The 18765-nt window shown below is 46.8% G+C and overlaps 2 protein-coding genes and 1 long non-coding RNA gene across 4 annotated transcripts in view; 2 read left to right on the forward strand and 1 right to left on the reverse strand.

Moving 5' to 3' along the window:
• The window catches only part of WDR86 (WD repeat domain 86), a 28004-nt gene extending 26600 nt beyond the window's left edge, over positions 1–1404 (forward strand). The window contains exon 7 of the mRNA XM_082693480.1: positions 844–1404. Coding sequence (XP_082549606.1) covers positions 844–879 — 36 coding nt within the window. The 3' untranslated portion in view covers positions 880–1404. The remainder of the gene's footprint in view (positions 1–843) is intronic.
• Positions 1–18765, reverse strand: part of NUB1 (negative regulator of ubiquitin like proteins 1) — a 28338-nt gene that overhangs the window by 4201 nt on the left and 5372 nt on the right. For both annotated transcript variants that reach the window (XM_082693464.1, XM_082693465.1), the window contains exons 3-11: positions 17848–18015; positions 15646–15704; positions 14576–14646; positions 11724–11906; positions 11451–11542; positions 8968–9074; positions 3208–3394; positions 2400–2507; positions 1318–1470 (exon numbers count right to left, since the gene is read on the reverse strand). In XM_082693464.1, the coding sequence (XP_082549590.1) occupies positions 1318–1470; positions 2400–2507; positions 3208–3394; positions 8968–9074; positions 11451–11542; positions 11724–11906; positions 14576–14646; positions 15646–15704; positions 17848–18015 (1128 nt within the window). The remainder of the gene's footprint in view (positions 1–1317; positions 1471–2399; positions 2508–3207; positions 3395–8967; positions 9075–11450; positions 11543–11723; positions 11907–14575; positions 14647–15645; positions 15705–17847; positions 18016–18765) is intronic.
• On the forward strand, positions 3401–7646 carry LOC309845469. The gene is made up of 2 exons (XR_014301307.1): positions 3401–5149; positions 5364–7646. It is a non-coding gene; the product is annotated as an uncharacterized lncRNA (long non-coding RNA).

The raw sequence follows: 18765 nt of genomic DNA on the forward strand, positions 1-18765 counted from the left end.
CAAGAGCCTGAGAAGGGCTACAGAGAGTTCTAGCCGCTTCTCTCCCATCCCAACCCCAATCAGGAGAGTGCAGAATTTAAGAACAAATCTCATTTAAAAAAACAGATTTGGGGGGTGCCTGGTGGCTCAGTCACTTAAGTGACTCGAGTCATGGTCTCAGGGTCCCAATGCCGCGGCCCCACGTCCCCACCCTGCCACTGCCGTGCACACTCCACAGCGACAGGCCAGCAAGGTGACTCCACAGCGCCTGCATTTTGACTTGGGAGTCGCACCCACTGCCGCGTAAGCTGCCTTTCCCCTGCCCCACCCTCTGCTTCCGATTTCAGTTCTTCCACTTATAGTCTGGAAGAATCGTGCAGAACATTCACACACGCAGAAAGGTGCTGCCGGCCAGCAGCCACAGGACTCCGGCTTCATCTCACCCAGATCTGACATGAAGTTGGAGCCTCAGAGCCCTGTGCCTTCAAGTGCAGATGCCTAGCTCGTCCTCCTTGTAATCACGTAGAGACAAGGGAGGAACATTTTTGTGATGTTTCCCTTTACGCTAGAAACTGGGCGAAAGAACCAGACGGGGCAGAGGCCAGGGGTGGCACACTGGGTATGCAGCCACGGCGGCGGCAGCCACCTCCACGACTGGCGTTTACAGCTAGAAGGGACCTGGGAGAAAATCCGCCCCGACTCCTCAGAGAACAACAGTGGCCCCACTTCGCCGTACCCCATCATTCGCTCTGTCTGGAACTCAGCTCTTCTACTGTAAAATTAGCAATATTAGATATGGTACCATGCCCTCCCACTCCACAATCTCAAGTGTTTTTAATCTACTCATCTGTACTTGTTTCGTAGGATTGTGGTTTTGTACCTTTGCTTTCGTACTGTTAATCGTTCCTGTGACCTGACTCACGTTTCTGGCTAAGGATGCCATCCCACACTGTAACCGTGGCTCCACAGGCAAACCAAGCCCCCCCGAACATGACCTCCAGAAACCTACCATGGTGAGGGGAGAGAGAGGAGAGGCATAGACAGGCCGCCTGGATCATGTACATGGGAGCTACGGCCACCACCACAGCGAATAAAACTAAGGAAACTGCACTGCCTGGAAAGTAATGCAATTAAAAAGGACAAGTTTCTCCTGCTTCTTCCCAGTCTGAATAGAGAAGTATAAAGCGCTCCCTGTGATTAGAACTACCACAGAACAATCTCTTTCTCTTCCTTCATACCCAAGAGCTATAGCATTTTGCAAATAGGCTTACTATCGCCTCAAGTTTCACACCTATGCCAAGGCTGGGACCCAGGGTCGCCGAGAACGCACTGAGATACCTCTCTGCGGCTGCTGATGTGGGCGGCCGCGTGGTCCACGTTCCCGTCACAGGCCCTGAGGCCAAGCCGGGCTTCCTGGGCAGTAAACCCCAACTGCAACAGATTGTGAACTTTCGATGGATCGATATATAGCTCTTTAAAGAGCTGGCGTGCCTACAGACAAGAGAAAAACACAAGAACCCTGTAACTTTAACAACATTAGAGCTTAACACAAAGCTAAAACCCAGAAAGAATAAGCTTGTACCTGATATGAATTAAGGTATGTCAGATTTCATTTTATTTTTTAATTTGACACAGAGAGAGGGAGAGCAAGGAACACAAGTAGAGGGAGAGGGAGAAGCAGGTTCCCCACTGAGCAGGGAGCCCGATCCCAGGGAGCCCCACTGAGCAGGGCTCGACCCCAGGACCCCAGGATCATGACCTGAATCCAAGGCAGACACTTAAAAAACACCCAGGCGCCCCCGGTGTGTCAGATTTTAGGTAAACACTCTGAACTCTGCTTATTATCAACTAGCTAAAAAAGAATACAGACATCACTCTGCCCATGTGGTATATAGTAACATAACAGAAGGAAACAGGCTAAGTAGCTGCGATCTTTTCTGTTTTTGTAACAAAATCCCCTGAATGGGAGCTGTTCACGGGGCATTTCTCGCTGTCTCCTGCAAGTGGGTATAGCTAGGTGGTTAAGTCTAGGCCAGCGGCCTGTAGCAGGAGTGACAGCCCCAACTTCCGGTCCTTCCAGAGGGGGGCCAGCACTCGCTCTCTTGCCCCCTCTGCTGGCTGGAAGAGGACTGACAGGAGGGGCGGGGTTGGCTGCACACAGGCTGGCGTGCCACCAGGTGAGGCACGGACACCGGCAGCCAGTTAAAGCCCCCTCTTTCTGAGGTTTCCTCATGACAGCATCTCACCCGCACCCTAACAGATGCAAGTATGGTGCCGGCGTGTGTGAGGCAGAGGGCACGGGGGCCAGATGTGTGTTCTCACTAGTCACGAACTACTGAGTTGATGAAATACTGGATATTTGGGGAAGGAAACAAACGCAGGTGACAATGGCTACAACTCTGGAGTGTTCATTTTCTTACCTTGTTGAGATAGTCACGAGCCTCTTCGCCATTTCCACTGTGATAATTTCGGATACCTTGAAGCAAGTAAAGTCTTAAAAACAATACCTTCTCTTTCCCACAGTTCCCCTAAAATTATTGGGGGGAAAAAGGATAAAACTGTCTTATTTCTAAGTACAGATCTGTAACATTCACACTTGTAAATCCCTTCATCTTTACAGGGGCAAAAGTGCACGCCTAAAACGTTTCTATCTTCACGTACCACTAAGGGCAAAAGTAAAGATCCCAGAGGACGAGGACATCCCCCGTCCCATCAGGGAAGAAATGGCGCCAGGACTCCTGGGTGCCTGGTCCTTCCGGTCAGTAAGGAAGTAGACCAAAGCCCAAACCGGGGATGCTTCACACTGCTCTGAGATTTCCAAGCCGAATTCTGATGACTTGTGGAAATCCCCTTAGAAAAATCCTTATTCGAATCACAGCTCTTGAGCTCTGACTCACTCGTGTCAACGGCTACCATTCAAAATGTCTTTTTCTGCATTTAAATCTTCCATGAAACTCTACTGAACACAGTCACCAGCTCTCTCGGCCGGGGTGATCATCGACGGGGTTCTAGGGCTGGACAACTTGGGCTTCCAGCTCCACCCGGCCCAGACCGAAGTTACAGCCCAACTTGCAACACGTTCCGCAATCCCGTGAGAGGACAGCTGGACGAGTGCCGCGCACGCTGCTATCGCATCACCATTGGCAGCAGTCAGCATTTGTTATCAGGAATAAACTCAAATGGTAGAAACGGGCTCAATAATACACAAAAGAAATCAGAGTAACATACTTTTATGTGGACCAGTCTCTGGTGGTTTTCTCCGTAACAATTCTTAAAGCATTTCTGAGCCAAGTTTAATTTCTTTTCCGCGTCGTCAAGGCATTCCAGCTGCTCCAGGCGGAAGTAGCACCACACGATGTCCAGCTGCAGCACGGCGTAGTTGTCCACGGTGTCCAGCAGCTCCCTGCAACACTCGCTGCGGGAGCGAGAGGAAAGGATGGCCCAGAGGAGGAGCGTTAGAAACCTTTTTGTGGATCGCTGCAAGTCTTCCCCAGGCTCTGCTGTTATTCCCAAAGACCGACTGCTCCAGAGCACAGACCCCAGTGTCTACGAAGGGAGCCGTATTCATCATCGGAATTCTCCCAATGGGTAAAAGGCAGTTAGGGCTCAGGAATAATGGTTTAACACACACCCACCCCCTTGCTACGCTGGGAGCGAGGTTCAGCAGGGAGTGGAAAACTGACGTCACTGCATCAGCAAACACGAGGTCAGCAAACTTGAGGCGGCCGTGGCTTAAAGCAAAGGTTTCCAGCCCTGACTGTGAATCAGAATGAGCTGCGAGTGAGGAATTTTCTTCTTTCTTTGGTCCCCACTGGTGCTGGGACCCCATCTACATCAAACTGTAACAGAAGCCTCTGGAGACAGCGCCTGGATGTTTTGTTCTGGAAATCTCCCCAGGTGACTCTAAGGTACAGCCAAAGTGGGGAACCAGTGCTTTAAAGACCCCCCCCTCCAAATCACCACTTGCTGTGAATGCCTCCCCTGATGAAAACAAGACATTCATGTGCAACCACAGTCAAGCGGGGAAGGAAACACGACTGAGAAAATGCCAGGCTCTAAATGCTTAGCTGAGCTGGGGGCTGGGTACAGACTGGATGCTACTCCGTGGCTGTCCCCAGCCCCAGAGAAAGGGGACGACAAGACAAAGGAATGTTGGCAAAGATGGACAGCAAGCTTTTAAAAGGTGCTTTTTAGAAATTCATAATGCATCCCTAGACCTCAAGTTGGAACTTTGTCAACAAAAAAGGAAAACCTTCGGTACAAACTTGAAAGGCCTCGCCTGTTTGTTTTCGTGGGTTTTCTCTTAAAGGGAAGATGGCTCTTGTACAAACTGCAGAATCCACGTGCCCTCAAGCTTCCCACCTTATCTATCAAAATCCACATGGAAGAAACAAGGGAAAACCAAAGAAATGTGATGGAGTCGTGTACACTGTGAAGTGGGAGCCTCCTGAGTGCAGGAGAAATACACCAGAGTGGGCTTTTCGGTCATCTGTCGCATCCTTCAGTCATAGTGTCTGCTCTCTACGAAGGTCATGTAAGGGGCCCACTGTGTTTTATAAACGTGCACACACAAGCCCCTGCCTGGGCAGGGGACACTGTCTCTGAAACACCTGCTCAGCCTGAGAACTTGCCTTTGAGGACGAGGAAAAACTCTGTGGACTGTGGTGTGATCTCACATTCTAGACTCATTTTCTAGGAGAGAAGACGATCCTGCCGTCCCTAAGAAAGCAGGGGACATTTTGTCACAGTTTTCAAGCCCTACCTGTGCATGTGGGCTCATTCACGTTTAATATGCATGCTGAGCAAGGCAGAAACTGCCTCATTTCAGGTAAAAATAGAACCACGTGTGCAAGCTCAGCTCAGAAGGGACTACCAGGCAGCATAAACAACACGCACAGGTCTCAGACTAGCGAAGGACATGTCGTTCTTTTCGTTTCAAAAACACTTTCTCTTCAGGTAGAGCCCTATATAAAAGGGATCATGAAATCAACACTTCAGAAATTATTAGGGCTGTATTTGAACCTGATCATGTCACTCAGAAAAAAACGTTAAAGCCCTGTATAAAACTGTACCTTAGAGAATAATTCTATTACTACTACCTTGGCCTATGGTTTTAATAGCTTTCACATTCAAGGATCAGTAAGTTTTCATGTTAAAAACATTAACTAGGGTGCCTGGGTGGCTCAGTGGGTTAAGCCACTGCCTTCGGCTCAGGTCATGATCTCAGAGTCCTGGGATCGAGTCCCGCATCGGGCTCTCTGCTCAGCAGGGAGCCTGCTTCCTCCTCTCTCTCTCTCTGCCTGCCTCTCTGCCTACTTGTGATCTCTCTCTGTCAAATAAATAAATAAAATCTTTAAAAAAAAAAAAAAAAAACATTAACTAAGGGGCGCCTGGGTGGCTCAGTGGGGTAAGCCGCTGCCTTTGGCTCAGGTCATGATCTCAGGGTCCTGGGATCAAACCCCGTACTGGGCTCTCTGCTCAGCAGGGAGCCTGCTTCCTCCTCTCTCTCTGCCTGCCTCTCTGCCTGCTTGTCATCTCTCTCTGTCAAATAAATAAATGAAATCTTTAAAAAAAATTAATTAAAATAAATAAGCAACATTAATTTAAGTAAAGCCTATTGAGTCTAGCTTTAGAAAAATTAAATCCCACTTGAGCTGAAGTCAATTAACAAAATGTATCCTATTTGCCTTATGATTTTAAAATTTTTATGTAAAATAAAGGTATCAGTTTCAGGAAAGGCAAACTAAGCTTATATATCTCCATTCTTTTTTCAGGAAAGGTTGACTAAAGTCATTTTCAATCACTGGCCTGAAGGAGTTGGATCACAGTCCACCTCGGTGATGCTTTTCCTATTTCTGGTCCTGGGGGCTCACTGCGGTTCTTTTATCTGGGGGTTTACAGTTTTTAAACAACTGGGGAAAATTCTGGCTATTATTTCTTAAGATTCTGCGGGGGAGCCCAGCTGCCTCCTTTTTCAGGGACTACAGTGATCCACGTATCGGGTCACCTGAAACCGCCTTACCACCTCGGGACGTTGTGTCCGTCTGTCTTTGCTCAGTTTCCTGCTGGAGCACTTCTACTGCCCTGTCTTCGCACGGACCCATCTTTTCTTCAGTGCCGTCCAGTCGGCACCAAAGCCCACCCAGTGGGCTGCGCTTCGCGTGTCCACAGTGCCCGTGCAGTTCTCTGGTGGGCGTTGCACGTCTATCTAACATGACCCGTCCTTCCTCTACCTTCCAGAACGTACGGAATTCGGTTACAGCAACCGTTTCAATGCCCCAGCGGACGGATTCTATCTTCCATCGTCCGTGTCACTTCCGGTCTGTTTCCATTCTTGACTACGGGTTGTATTCCCTGCACCTTTGCATGACCGTTAACTTCTCACCGGAGCCTGCTTCTGTGTTGTGATAAATACTACTTTGGGATGCAGATGATCCTTTTAAGGCTTGTTTTTAAGCTTTGTCGGGTGGGACCACAGCAGCCTTCAGAGATAATCCTGCCCTACTGTGGAGGCAAGACCCTTCTGAAATCTCCCGGTGATGTCCCCGGATCAATCAAAAAGTTTGTCGCTGTGGTTCTGGCTCTGATCGTCGCCATTATTCTTGGCCTTCTGAGCGCTAAAGATTGCTCTCTGCACCTCTTGGGTGCTGACCTCCCCTGCCTGGGGTGGTTTCCTCACACGCAAGTGTGGATCGTTACTCAACAGAATACTCCAAGGAGACCTGTTGAAGCTCTGGGACCTGCCGCCCCAGGCTGCTCTCCCCTCCCCCTCCCGCTGCGGCCCCCTGGATCCCCAGCTCCATTTCTGCAACTCCAGGGAGAGCAGGAGGCCCCGCCTGGCTTTCTTGTCCCTGCACTGCAGTCGACCGCTCCCGAGGCAGCCCCAGGAAACAGTCCCAGGGCTCCCCTCGCTTATTCCGCCGCCTTAGGGATCGCTGTCCTATACTGCCAGAAAACTGAGGCGTTTGCACACTTTGCCCAAATTTTCAGTTGTCTGAGGCAAGAGGATATGTGGTCCCTCTTGATCCCTCTTGGCCAGAGCAGAACTCCCACTTTACACTGTGAACAGGGGAAGAAAGGACGCTTGCTCATATCCTACACACCATTCCCAAGATGCAGAACGAAGTCCTGTGAGACCTGCCAGCTTACCTGGAGGTGGGAAAGGAAAGAGAACCGCAGTCTCCTCCACCCTCGTCCCTGACCTGCGCCCGCGCCGATTGCCTCCACGGAGAGGACGCGCTCTCACTGAAATGATGCTAATAAGTCAGCCTGACTAACGAGAGCTACAGGGGAAAAGTGTCATTCTCTACGGAGGCACTGACAACCGTGACTGGGTTATAGTATCTACGACTTACTGAACATGGTAACGTCGTACTGTGAACGGAAGATATAGTTATTTTTATTCAGGGCTTCCTGGAGACCTGAAAATTATTTTGAGGATTTGTCTGGGATAAGAAGCTTGACAAAGGCTCACAGAGACAAACCAAAACCAACCATGTCTCAGGAACTGCTGAAGGAGGGACACCTCAACGGCTCAGTCAGGTCAGTGCTCAGGGCATGATCTCAGGGTCCCAGGATCGAGCCCAGCATCGGGCTCCCTACTCTCTGCTGCACCCCTGCTTGTGTGCTCACTCTCTGTGTCAAATAAATAAAATCTTTAAAAAATGCATAGGCATTCACTATACCTGTCTTTATTTTTATATATGTTTGAATTTTTCCATAATAAAAAATTACAATTATGGAAGGAAATGAAAAATGCATCTGCATTTGACGGACCTAACTTTGAGCCTGCACCGTGTTCAGCTGAACAGAATGAAGGCAGCACAGAGGCAGGGACAAAGAAGTGGAGTAAGAAAACCCGAGAGGAACCAAGCCCTTGTTCTAATTTCAGATTTGCCACCTCCTTGCCAAATATCCTTTTTTTTTTTTGCTTAAGTTAGTTTAAATTGGGGTTTGTTCACTTAAAACCCAAGGGTGCTTGCTGCTAATATGCTTGGCAAACTATAAACATTTATATTTATCCGCTTCAGGTGTACAGTAGATCTTGGGGTTTCATCAAAATGGAAAAGAAAATAATCCTAAAGTTGTTAACTTTTGACCATTTTTAAATACAAGGCTACTTTTCAAGTTCCTCTGCCAGATTATAGTCTCTTGGCACCATTTCTCTCAAGAGGAATCAGGAGCCTCTGGGAACTGCTGACTCCTGGTCTGGGGCAAGAAATGTGCAGGATGAGTCTAGAACACCTTTGGACACCAGCCACCACTGGGATCGGGTCCAAAAGATGCAGCACAGGACCCACGTGTTGGGCACAAATGGTCAATTTAAGTACGGAGGTCTGAAAAATGTCAAGTGTGTTAAAATCTGAGTTCATATTGATAATTTAAAAAAAAGAAAAGAAAAAAAAAGAAGGAAAGAAAAACCTCACTGGTGATATCCTCTTCAGGGAATTCAAGGGAAGCACCTCATTTATTCTGAAAACGGGAAAATAAGAAAGAACCAAGCATTTTATTCCTCCTTTACAAATTGTACCTCATTGTAACCAAAGACCAGTGAGGAAAAATACTTCCTTTCAGAAGAATCCCAACAATAAATGCAGAAGGAAAAATAAGGTGTCACTGTTTGCAGCCCCTAATGAAGCAATGGACTTGGGAATGATCATGAACACCCACATCGAAGCCGCCCGGGGAACCAGCTGGTGGAGACTGCAGGACGGACCGCGCAAGCTGCCAACTCGGCACAGACCGAGCTGCTACGGGCAGGCTATCCAAACAGAACAAGTGTGTGTTTATGAAATTCCTTACAGGGAAGAGATGAGCAATCTGAAGAGATAAAATAATTCACAAACTGGTCTACACTGCAACTACTCTCTTTACATACACGACTGTCTTGGGCGGAAAGCTGAAGCCTGGCGCGCGCGGGCAGAGGACAGCGCTAGAGCCTGGACTATCTTCCTTAAGGCGGGTACCACCAAGTACGAAAGTGCCTACCAGAAATACTTGTCAGCATCCAACAGACACGGCAAGGCTATTCCATATTCTTTTCTTTTCAGGAAAGCTCTGCCCTTCTCATGATATCCCATAGCTAACATAAGGGCCTAGAAAAAAATAAATTAAAAAAAAAAAAACATTACTTCAAACTGTAATAAAACAGATTATATGAAAAGCATATCAAGTCTAGAGAAGTCAAATAAAGATTTTTTAAAAACCCAAGATCACAACTCAATCCAAAATTAAGAAAAACATAATCAAAGCTTCATTTCATTTCAATCCTGAGATCAAGCACTCAATTTAACGTGGCTGACAGGGTCATAACCCGCACCTGTCTGTCTGTTTCCATCAGTTTATTCCAGTATCTGCTGATTTAGATCTATTTCTAGTATTCAGTAAGACTGAACAAATAAACAAGCAGCCAGTAATGCTTGTATCCCTTTGAAAAAAAGCATTCATGAGGCACCTGGGGGGCTCAGTCAGTTAAGCACCTAACTCCTGGTTTCAGCTCAGGTCTTGATCTCAGGATCATAAAACCGAGCACTGAACTCCACAATGGAGTCTGCTTGGGATTCTCTCTCTCTCTCGCTCGCTCGCTCGCTCTGCCCTTTCCCCTGCTCATGCGCTCTTAATTTTTTTTTATTTTTTAAAAAGATTATTTATTTATTTATTTGACAGGGAGAGATCACAAGTAGGCAGAGAAGCAGGCAGAGAGAGAGGAGGAAGCAGGCTCCCTGCCGAGCAGAGAGCCCAATGCGGGGCTCGATCCCAGGACCCCGGGATCATGACCTGAGCCGAAGGCAGAGGCTTTAACCCACTGAGCCACCCAGGCGCCCCTCATGCGCTCTTAAAAAAAAAAAAAAAAAGCATTCATTTCACTTTCTAGTTTTTGGGTTTTAAATAAAGATTTGAGAGAGAGGGAGAAAGAGCGCGCATGCGCACACCAGCAGGGGAAGGTCAGAGGGAGAGGGAGAAGCAGGCTCCTCACTGAGGCGGGGGACATGAACGAACACACACACACACACACACACACACACACAAAAACATGGCTCAATCCTAGGACCCTGGGATCATGACCTGAACCAAAGGGAGATGTTTAACCGACAGAGGCACCCAGCCGCCCCTCGCTTCCTAATTTTAATCAAGTTTTTTTCTGTCAACTCCAGTATTCCTAGAACAATTTTTTTTTTTTAATATTTTATTTATTTATTGATAGGCAGAGATCACAAGTAGGCAGAAAGGCAGGCAGAGAGAGAGGAGGAAGCAGGCTCCTCGCTGAGCAGAGAGCCCGATGTGGGGCTCGATCCCAGAACCCTGGGATCATGACCTGAGCCGAAGGCAGAGGCTTTAACCCACTGAGCCACCCAGGCGCCCCTAGAACAATTTTTCTTAAAAGGCAATCCACAGGTGCCTGGCTGGCTCAGTCAGTAGCGGGTGCTGTTCTCCATTTTGTGGCTCTGAGTTCAAGCCCCACATTGGGCACAGAGCTTACTTGAAAAAAAGAAAGGGCAATCCAAAAATGTTTTTAAGTTCATTAATACTTAAATTTGAATTTTCATATAATTCAGTTTTGTAAAGGTTTTCCAAGAAGTCTGGATATCATTTTTTGTTTTTTTTTTTTTAAGATTTTTAAAAATTAAATCACACCCAACATGGGGCTCAAACTTACAACCGTGAGATCGAGTCACACACTCCACAGCCCGGTGCCCCTGGATATCATCACTTAATATAAGAGAGTTGTGGGCAAGTAACTACCAACATTTTAAAAATAAAATAGCATCAGTCCACTGATAGCTACCAAGTTCTTATTAAAACTTAACTTTAATCCTTCATTTTCAACCATATAAGTCATGGAGTGAAGCCTACTCTAACTTGTCCTTTAAAGACAGAACAATTAAAATGGACTTGACCCACAGTCATTATAGCTCTTTATTATCGGAAGCTACTGGACCAGCTCAGAGACTGATCTCTGGGTCCCAGCTGTAGAATGCTCCTGCAAAGACCCCCTGCGATGTGTTCAAAGATAAAACCACCTCCTACCTATTCCAAATTACTGGAAAGGCAGGGGAGAGATGGCAGAATCACCTGTCTGGCTTTTCCCCAAATTACACGCCCCTCCTCCTGCCCCCAGCTCCCTATTCTAATCTATCCCTTAGAGGACATGCCCTCTGGTAAAAAACAAAAACACACCCAAACCAGCACTGCCACGGGGAGCTGCCTATGCGGAAGGCAGTGGATCACGTCACCTGGGAAGGTCACCCCTGCTGCGGGACATGCCACCAAGCCATTCTGTTCTACAGCACTGAACGTCGCAGGCTGAGTTGGGGGACGCAGGTGCATGTCACAGGCTTCCATCCTGATTAGAAGCTCCCGTAGAAAACGGTTTCTAGTCCTTTATGACAGTCCAAGACAAAACAGCTAGAAAACCACTTCTGTTCTGACAGCAAATCAAAGCTTCAGCTGTAAACTTCTGAAGTACTTACCTTTCTTTCTGACGGAGGAATTCTGATCGATCTGCCTGTCTGGTTGGCTATGTCTAAGTACGGTGTGGTTTCGGGATCCACCACCGTCTCAGCTGCAACCGAACCGAAAGGGAGTCTGTTAACCCCACAGCAGAACGCAGTGACGGGACATGACGAGTATGAGACTGCGGGGAAGGAAAGTCCCTGCGACCTGTGACCACGGCGCCCCCCGCCTCCCCGCCCACCAGCCCCTTCCAGCCCAGAGGGAAAGAGGGCAGCCAGCGCTCTGCGCACCTCTCTCCGCCAGTATCTCCAGGCCTCTCTTGGTCCTCTGGATCCTTTTTTCCTTGAGCTCGGCTTCATTTTGCTCTTCCTCCTCAACCTGGAAGTGTTTCCTCACATCCTCTTCAGACTGTTTGAGTTCAAGCACCATGGCTTTCACGTTGTGCGTCACGCCTTGTTCCTCAAGGGTTTTCCCTGTAAAAGTCAGAAATGCCTCTCACGAAAAGAGCCAAAAATACACTGTGTACTGGTGACGGTCCGTTCTGTTCAATGGAAGTCTTAAAGCCGCGCGAGTACTCGTGAGCCACCACGCCCCAGGCTCGGTGAGCACACACCGATGTCTGGCTGCAGAATTGTGTCACTGGGAAGCGGAGGGTAATATCCATATCCTCCAACTGGAGAAAGAATACCCCCCGTTCCCAGCAACAGGGGAGAAGGCACAGTGCAGTGGGGAACTGTGAGGGGGAGCGCACTGTGGTAGCTAAAAGCAAACCTCTTTGGTTCTTCTGAACGTTGTGGTCCTGGGTAAAGCACTTAACACCCAGGGCCTTACACATAAAATGGGAATAAAGACTGTGTCAGACAGTGATGAAACAGAATGAAAGTATATTCACCAAATCAAAAGTTGGTTCTTTGAAAAATTAATAGAATACACAAACCCAACAAAAATTAAGTCAAAGATGCAAATAAACCACTAAAATGAAGAATAAACACAGATGCATATAGATTTTAAAATAATGAAATAGGGGTGCCTGGGGGGCTCAGTGGGTTAAGCCTCTGCCTTCGGCTCAAGTCATGGCCTCAGGGTCCTGGGATCGAGTCCCACATCGGGCTCTCTGCTCAGTGGGGAGCCTGCTTCTCCCTCTCTCTCTGCCTGCTTCTCTGCCTACTTGTGATCTCTGTCTGTCAAATAAATAAATAAAAATCTTTTTAAAAATGAGATACTATAAACTATAAGTATATAAATTGGAATATTTTTCTGGAAAACTCCATTAAATTTTTTTTCCTTGAGAAACTTGACAAACATTCTAACATTTATGAAGAAAAATAAAGATACACCAATGGCCAAGTCACCTCAATAAAGAAGGGCCAAGAACAGGACTCATCTTACTAGATTTTAAAACTACAACAAAACCACAATCATAAAAAAAACTCTATAGGTAAAGGTGGTCAAAAAACAGAAACTTCCAGTTACAAAATAAGTCCGTCCTAGAATGTAACACACAGCACATGACTGCAGTTAATAATACTGTACTGTATATTTTAACATAGCTAGGAAGTAAAATCTTAAAAGTTCTCATCACAAGAAAAAAAAAGTTTCACTATATGAGCTGACATTATTGTGCGCCCTCCACAATATATACAAACACTGAATCATTATGTTGTGCATCTCAAATTAATATAATGTTATCTGTCCATGATACCCCAATAAAAAAACCCTTTAGGGTTCTGGTCTAGGAATAAACCTACAGGTAAATGGAAAGGATGGGAAGTGCAGAAAAAGACTTCTAACAAAGGAGGCACCACAGGTCAGTGTGGCAAAGGCAAGTCTAGCAGGGGATGTTAGAGAAGCTGCATCCTTCGCCTTTACTCCTATATAAAGGGGGCTGTGGACAGACTGCAGACCTCAGGCAGGTTAGGCTAATTAATACACGAAAACGTAGAAGACCGTGAGGCCCTGGGCTTGGGGAAAGCCCTTACTTAAACACAAAGGATATAAGGTGGAAATTGACAGCTCTGATAAAAATGAAATCAAGGGTTTCCATCCAGTGAAGAAATACCAGGAACAGAAGTGTCACAGAGATGAGTGGACAGTGAAAAGCTATCCATGACGTCGGAAACAGACAATGGGGAATGGCTGGCAGAGAAGGCAGGCTAGGGCCGTGTGCAGGCTGCGTTCCACCAAGCTAGGATGTGAGCCTGACTCTCTAAGCCCTACGAGCCTCCTGGAAACCGGCTGTAATGCCTGCCTGAGTGGCTGCAACAGCTAGCTGGTCTCCCAAGTCCGTTCATGCCTCCTGCAAGTCCATTCCCCTCCTGCACCCACAGGAATGTTTAAAACCAAAATGTTTCAGGTCACCCCCCCAGCATCTGTGGCTTCCAGCCTCTCTTGGGAGGAACCTTCTATTACTGCACGAGTTCACAGAGCCCAGGTTTTCTACACAACAGCACTACGGCCATCGTGGGCCAAGTGAGTCTCTGTCGTGGGAGCTGCCCTGGGTGATGGTCCAGCAGCATCCCTGGTCTTGCCTCCCTGAGTGACAAGAGCATAAGCCTCCATCCCCACCCCACAGCCCAGTCATGATAACCGAAAAGGTCTCTACATCTTGCCAAAGGTCCCCGGTGGCAAAACTGCCCCTGGTTGAGAACCACTGCCGTAACTTTTTCACTGTGGCCTGTGTGTGGCCCTCCATCCTGAAAGAGCACTGCCCTCCCCCCAACTTCCTACACTCAGCCTTACCAAATCTTTTTCAACTGCTCAAATTCACATCAGGGGGCCCCAGATATGAGGCTCTCTCAATCGGAACACACCCCACTGCCTTCACTCAGCTTCAGCCCCTCTGCCTTGGAGAGAACTTACTGGAACCCCCATTTCACTCTGAGCACACGTACACTCCCGTTCTGTAAATTTCCTCAGAAATGCAACGAGCATCTTTTCTCCACTAGCACAGAACACACAGTAAATACCGATTAGAAGGGTTGTTTTCAGCTTTATGTTTCTATTTTAATCAGCTCTACAGTAACCTGTTTTAGAGTATACATGCAGTAAAGCCACCAGAAATTTGTGAATAGATAAACAGTGAGAAAAAAGATGCAGTCATTGTACTAACGCGACAGAAAATCTGCACTTTGCCATGACATACCGAGTTGAAGCTGTTTCTTGTTTATGACAATTTTGATGTAATTTTCTTGAAATCCAAAGGTTTCAGCAATTCTGTAAAATAAACCAGTACAGGCTACAGGTAATCAATTTATTATTATCTGAGAAATGGAGTTTAATCACGACCACTATTTTATACATTTCCCTTAGGAACGCCCAGTATTTCAATGTACCGTCTCCCAAACACCACTTCACGATAAAGCCAGCTTTCTAGACTGTTACTCGAAACTGTGTAAGAAACAATGTTCTTTCTTCAACTATCTGCTTTACTACTTGTTTCCTCATCAAGTGGAAACCACGCGCGGGGAATGTGCATCTCAAGAGGACGGCCCTCGCCGCGTGTCCAGAGAAAATCCATTCTCTAGGCTCCTGCAGCCTCCTAGGAGAAGCCCGTAACAGAGACTTGTTCCAGACAATCTGCTCCTGTGCGCTGAATGAATGATGATTCCTGAATCCGTCCCTAACAACCCTCAGGTAGACCAAAGAAAACAAGAAAATCAGCTTCAGAACCAGAGCTTCAGAACCAGAGCCGGCTGGCACTGGAGGTACTCAAAACACTTGCCGTTTAAAAATACAGACGTGGATGACATAACCAAACGGGTCTCAAGAGTAAGACTGTCACCAGTATGTGACAGGTATGTTTTCTTTTACAGATGGGCCAACAGCCTGAATGTGGCTAAAACACTTTGCTGAATGTCACAGCAAGTGATGAACGTGCTAAGAAATGAAATCAAAACTAATGATCTGATGATTGTCTCTATTTCTATCATTCACTCACTATTCAAGCACATTATCTGTACCTGTTAGGTGGGAGGCAGAGCTCCCGCCGGTCTCAAGTTATGCCAGGAAAGGAAGGCAAATGGTGCCAGTCTGGAGTTCCTGCTCTGGCCTAAACTGCCAGTGTGAGCCTGATCGCGTTCTGCAGTGGCCACGCCTCAATTTTCCTTTCCACTAAGTGAGGAGAATGGTCCCCGCCCAGCTGTCTAACAGAACTGTCAAAGGACCCCACGAGCAGCCGCAGCTGCTCTCGGCTCCGGGCAGCCAGATACTTACTTCGACCTCAGTTCTCTGCCAGTGATGTGCAGCCGGGTCTCCAGCAGGTTTTTCCTATCCTATTTTTTAAAAAGGCAAATAAAAGAAACTGTACAGAAGGAACTCTATGGAAGAAACTGTTTGCTATGCAAACTACGCCAGTCAGGGAAAGACAAATACAGGATGATTTTGCTCATATGTGGAATTTAAGAAACAAAACAGAAGATCTTAGGGGAAGGGAAGGGAAAATATAACATGATAAAAACAGAGAGGGGGGCGAACCCTAAGAGACTCTTAACTCCAGGAAAAAACAGGGTTTCTGGAGGGGAGGTGGGTCGGGGGAAGGGGTAACTACTGGGGGATGGGCACGAAGGGGGCACGTGATGTGATGAGCACGGGGTGTTACATGCAACTGATGAACCACGAAATTCTACCCCTGAAACTAATAATACACTATATGTTAACTAAACTGAATTTAAATTAAATATTTTTTAAGAAGAAAGAAAATGTACTTCGGCATGACACTTTGTGGTGCTATTACTCCATTTAGAAAATCAGGAAAGTTGGTATCAATGTTAGGGACTGAAATGAGGCACGCGGGGCGGAAAAGCTACCGCACACGACCTGGCACGTGCTGACCCTGTGACCTAGCAGCCCTCAGCGGGGTAGAAGTGTGCACCCCAGGAAGGGCATCAGCCTCTGGGGGGAAGCAAGATGCTCAGAGGGGTTTGTGATGTGCCTTCACTCACGGACAGCTGGCCTACATGACACAAGGGCCCAGCCCACCACCTCGGCACCACAGCCACCCTCAGGGAATCCAGCCGTGCCCACTGAGCAGGGAGTGGACAGAGACGCCACCTAGGAACCTCTTCATTCCCCGCTGGCTGGGCTCGGGAGGAAAAAGCGGCACCACTACGAAAGCCCAGGAGACCATGCAAACCTGCTCAGATTCCACACTCGCCAGCCAGCTTTCTGACTGGTGGTCTGGCTTCCCAGGTGCTGCATACTAGCAAAGAGGCCTATATTTGTATATTACCCTTTGAATTCATGAATGGGCATCCTGAGGTAGACACATATGTAATTTTCTCTTTCTCATACAGGTCTATATTTTTCTTAGACATCGTTTCAAGTTTTAAGGAGATAAAATTTACATTTCATAAAGCTCACCTGTTTAAAATATGAGTCAGTGGTTTCCATTATTATAAAGTGACACAACCATGATCAAATTTCAGAACTTTTTCAAGTTCTGAACTTGAAACAACTCTCCAAGAAATACCATATTTTATGCCCCCTAGTCTCTCCCTTTATCCCCCAAGCCCCAGGCAACCATTAATCTCATCTCGGTCTCCATGGATTTACTCATTCTAGACGTTTCGTATGAATGGAACTATACAGCACGTGGCGCTGGTGTCTGGCTTCCTTCATAACGTTTCTGCGGTTCCGCCACATCGACGCTGTGTCTGCACTCCACTTCTCTTCATGGCTGAAGGATGTTCCAGCGTGTGGCCACAGTGCATTTATCTGCTCAACCACTGACGGACACTTGAGCTGTGTCCACCTTCTGGCTAGGAAGAGCTAGACAGAGCTCTTTTGTGAACAGAGCTGCTATAAGAATTCATGAGCAAAGCATCTGCACAGACAGTTTTCATTTCTCTTAGAGTGAAACTGCTGGGTCCTGTGGGAGCTCTGACACACATATTTATATATTTTCACATCTTCTGAAAATGATTAACACTGAATAGTGCTCAGAGGCCAGCAATCTTTGGGTACCCTGCCCCAATGCCACTTCTGGACTTGAACTACTGAGGACATGGCCCTGACAGGAGGTGGCCCTGCTTGAGCACTCAGCTGACTACCCTGTAGCCTCCACCAGCAGAGAAAAAAGGGAGACATCCTTGCTGATGTGTCCTACTGTGCACGGTCTGGGAAAACCGGAAGTACTCTTTATTCCCAATATTCTAAATGCTCATTCAAACTCTAGAAAAGGTAAGCATTTGACGTGTAGCTTTGTGAAGTTTGGGAGGCCTAAGAGGGACAAAACTACCCTGTAAATGTTCCAGTTTAAAAATCCCAAAATTAACTCGGAAGCTGATAAACATTCAGCATGCGAAGTTACTTAAAAGAACTTTTCACTTTGGATTGTAGCTTTAAAAAAAAAAAATCACAATTTATCACTAAGTCAACAAAGCATTGCTACATGTACTCCTTTGGAAAAACACTCACTTTTCTTAGCCGTGGAGGTAAAAAGACCTCAATTGTAGCAATTCCTGTTGTTTTGTAATTTTCATTTCCTGTGCCACGATCGATTGCTTTGCAACGTATTTCTTCGATTATCTTTTCTACTTCATTTTCACAACATTCTAGCCTGTCAGAGTACTTCTTAGCAAGGTCCTGTGAAGCAAAATCAGAATTCTGAGATCAATGTAGTGCCAACTCAAAAAAGGGGCACGGTACAGAACAGCTTATGAAGGACTCTAAGGAAATGGGGTGCCTGGGTGGCTCAGTGGGTTAAAGACTCTGCCTTCGGCTCAGGTCATGATCTCAGGGTCCTGGGATCAAGCCCCACATCGGGCTCCCTGCTCAGCGGGGAACATGCTTCCCCCTCTCTGTCTGCCTCTCTGCCTACTTGTGATCTCTCTCTCTGTTAAATAAATAAATAAATAAAATCTTCAAAAAGAAAAGAAAAGAAACTGCTGACTGGTGGTCAGCCCATCGGAGGGAAATCCAGATGGGCTTGGCATCTAGAGAGATACAGAGGCTAGAAAGGATCCAGGGAAAAATAAAAACAAAGAATAGGAAAACAGACAAAACAGAAGATGTGAAAATAACTAGGATTGTTCTAGGGGTAAAGGAAAAGTGGGCCATGACTTATGTCACTGTAATGCATTATAAATTACTTTAAGGAACCATGGAGTGATCAACTCCATGGGAGGAGACCAAAAGGAAAAAAAACAACACAAAGAAGACATTCTCATTTTTCTAACTTGTGAGAACAAGTCAAATTAGACTTAAATAACTTTCTTTCTTTCTTTGACAGGGAAAGACACAGCAAGAGAGTGAACATAAGCAGGGCGAGTGGGAGAGGAAGAAGCAGGCTTCCTGCTGAGCAGGCAGCCCGATGATCCCAGGACACAGATGAAA

This window comes from Mustela nivalis (genome assembly GCF_964662115.1).
Source record: "Mustela nivalis genome assembly, chromosome: 12".
In the NCBI taxonomy this organism is placed as follows: domain Eukaryota; kingdom Metazoa; phylum Chordata; class Mammalia; order Carnivora; family Mustelidae; genus Mustela; species Mustela nivalis.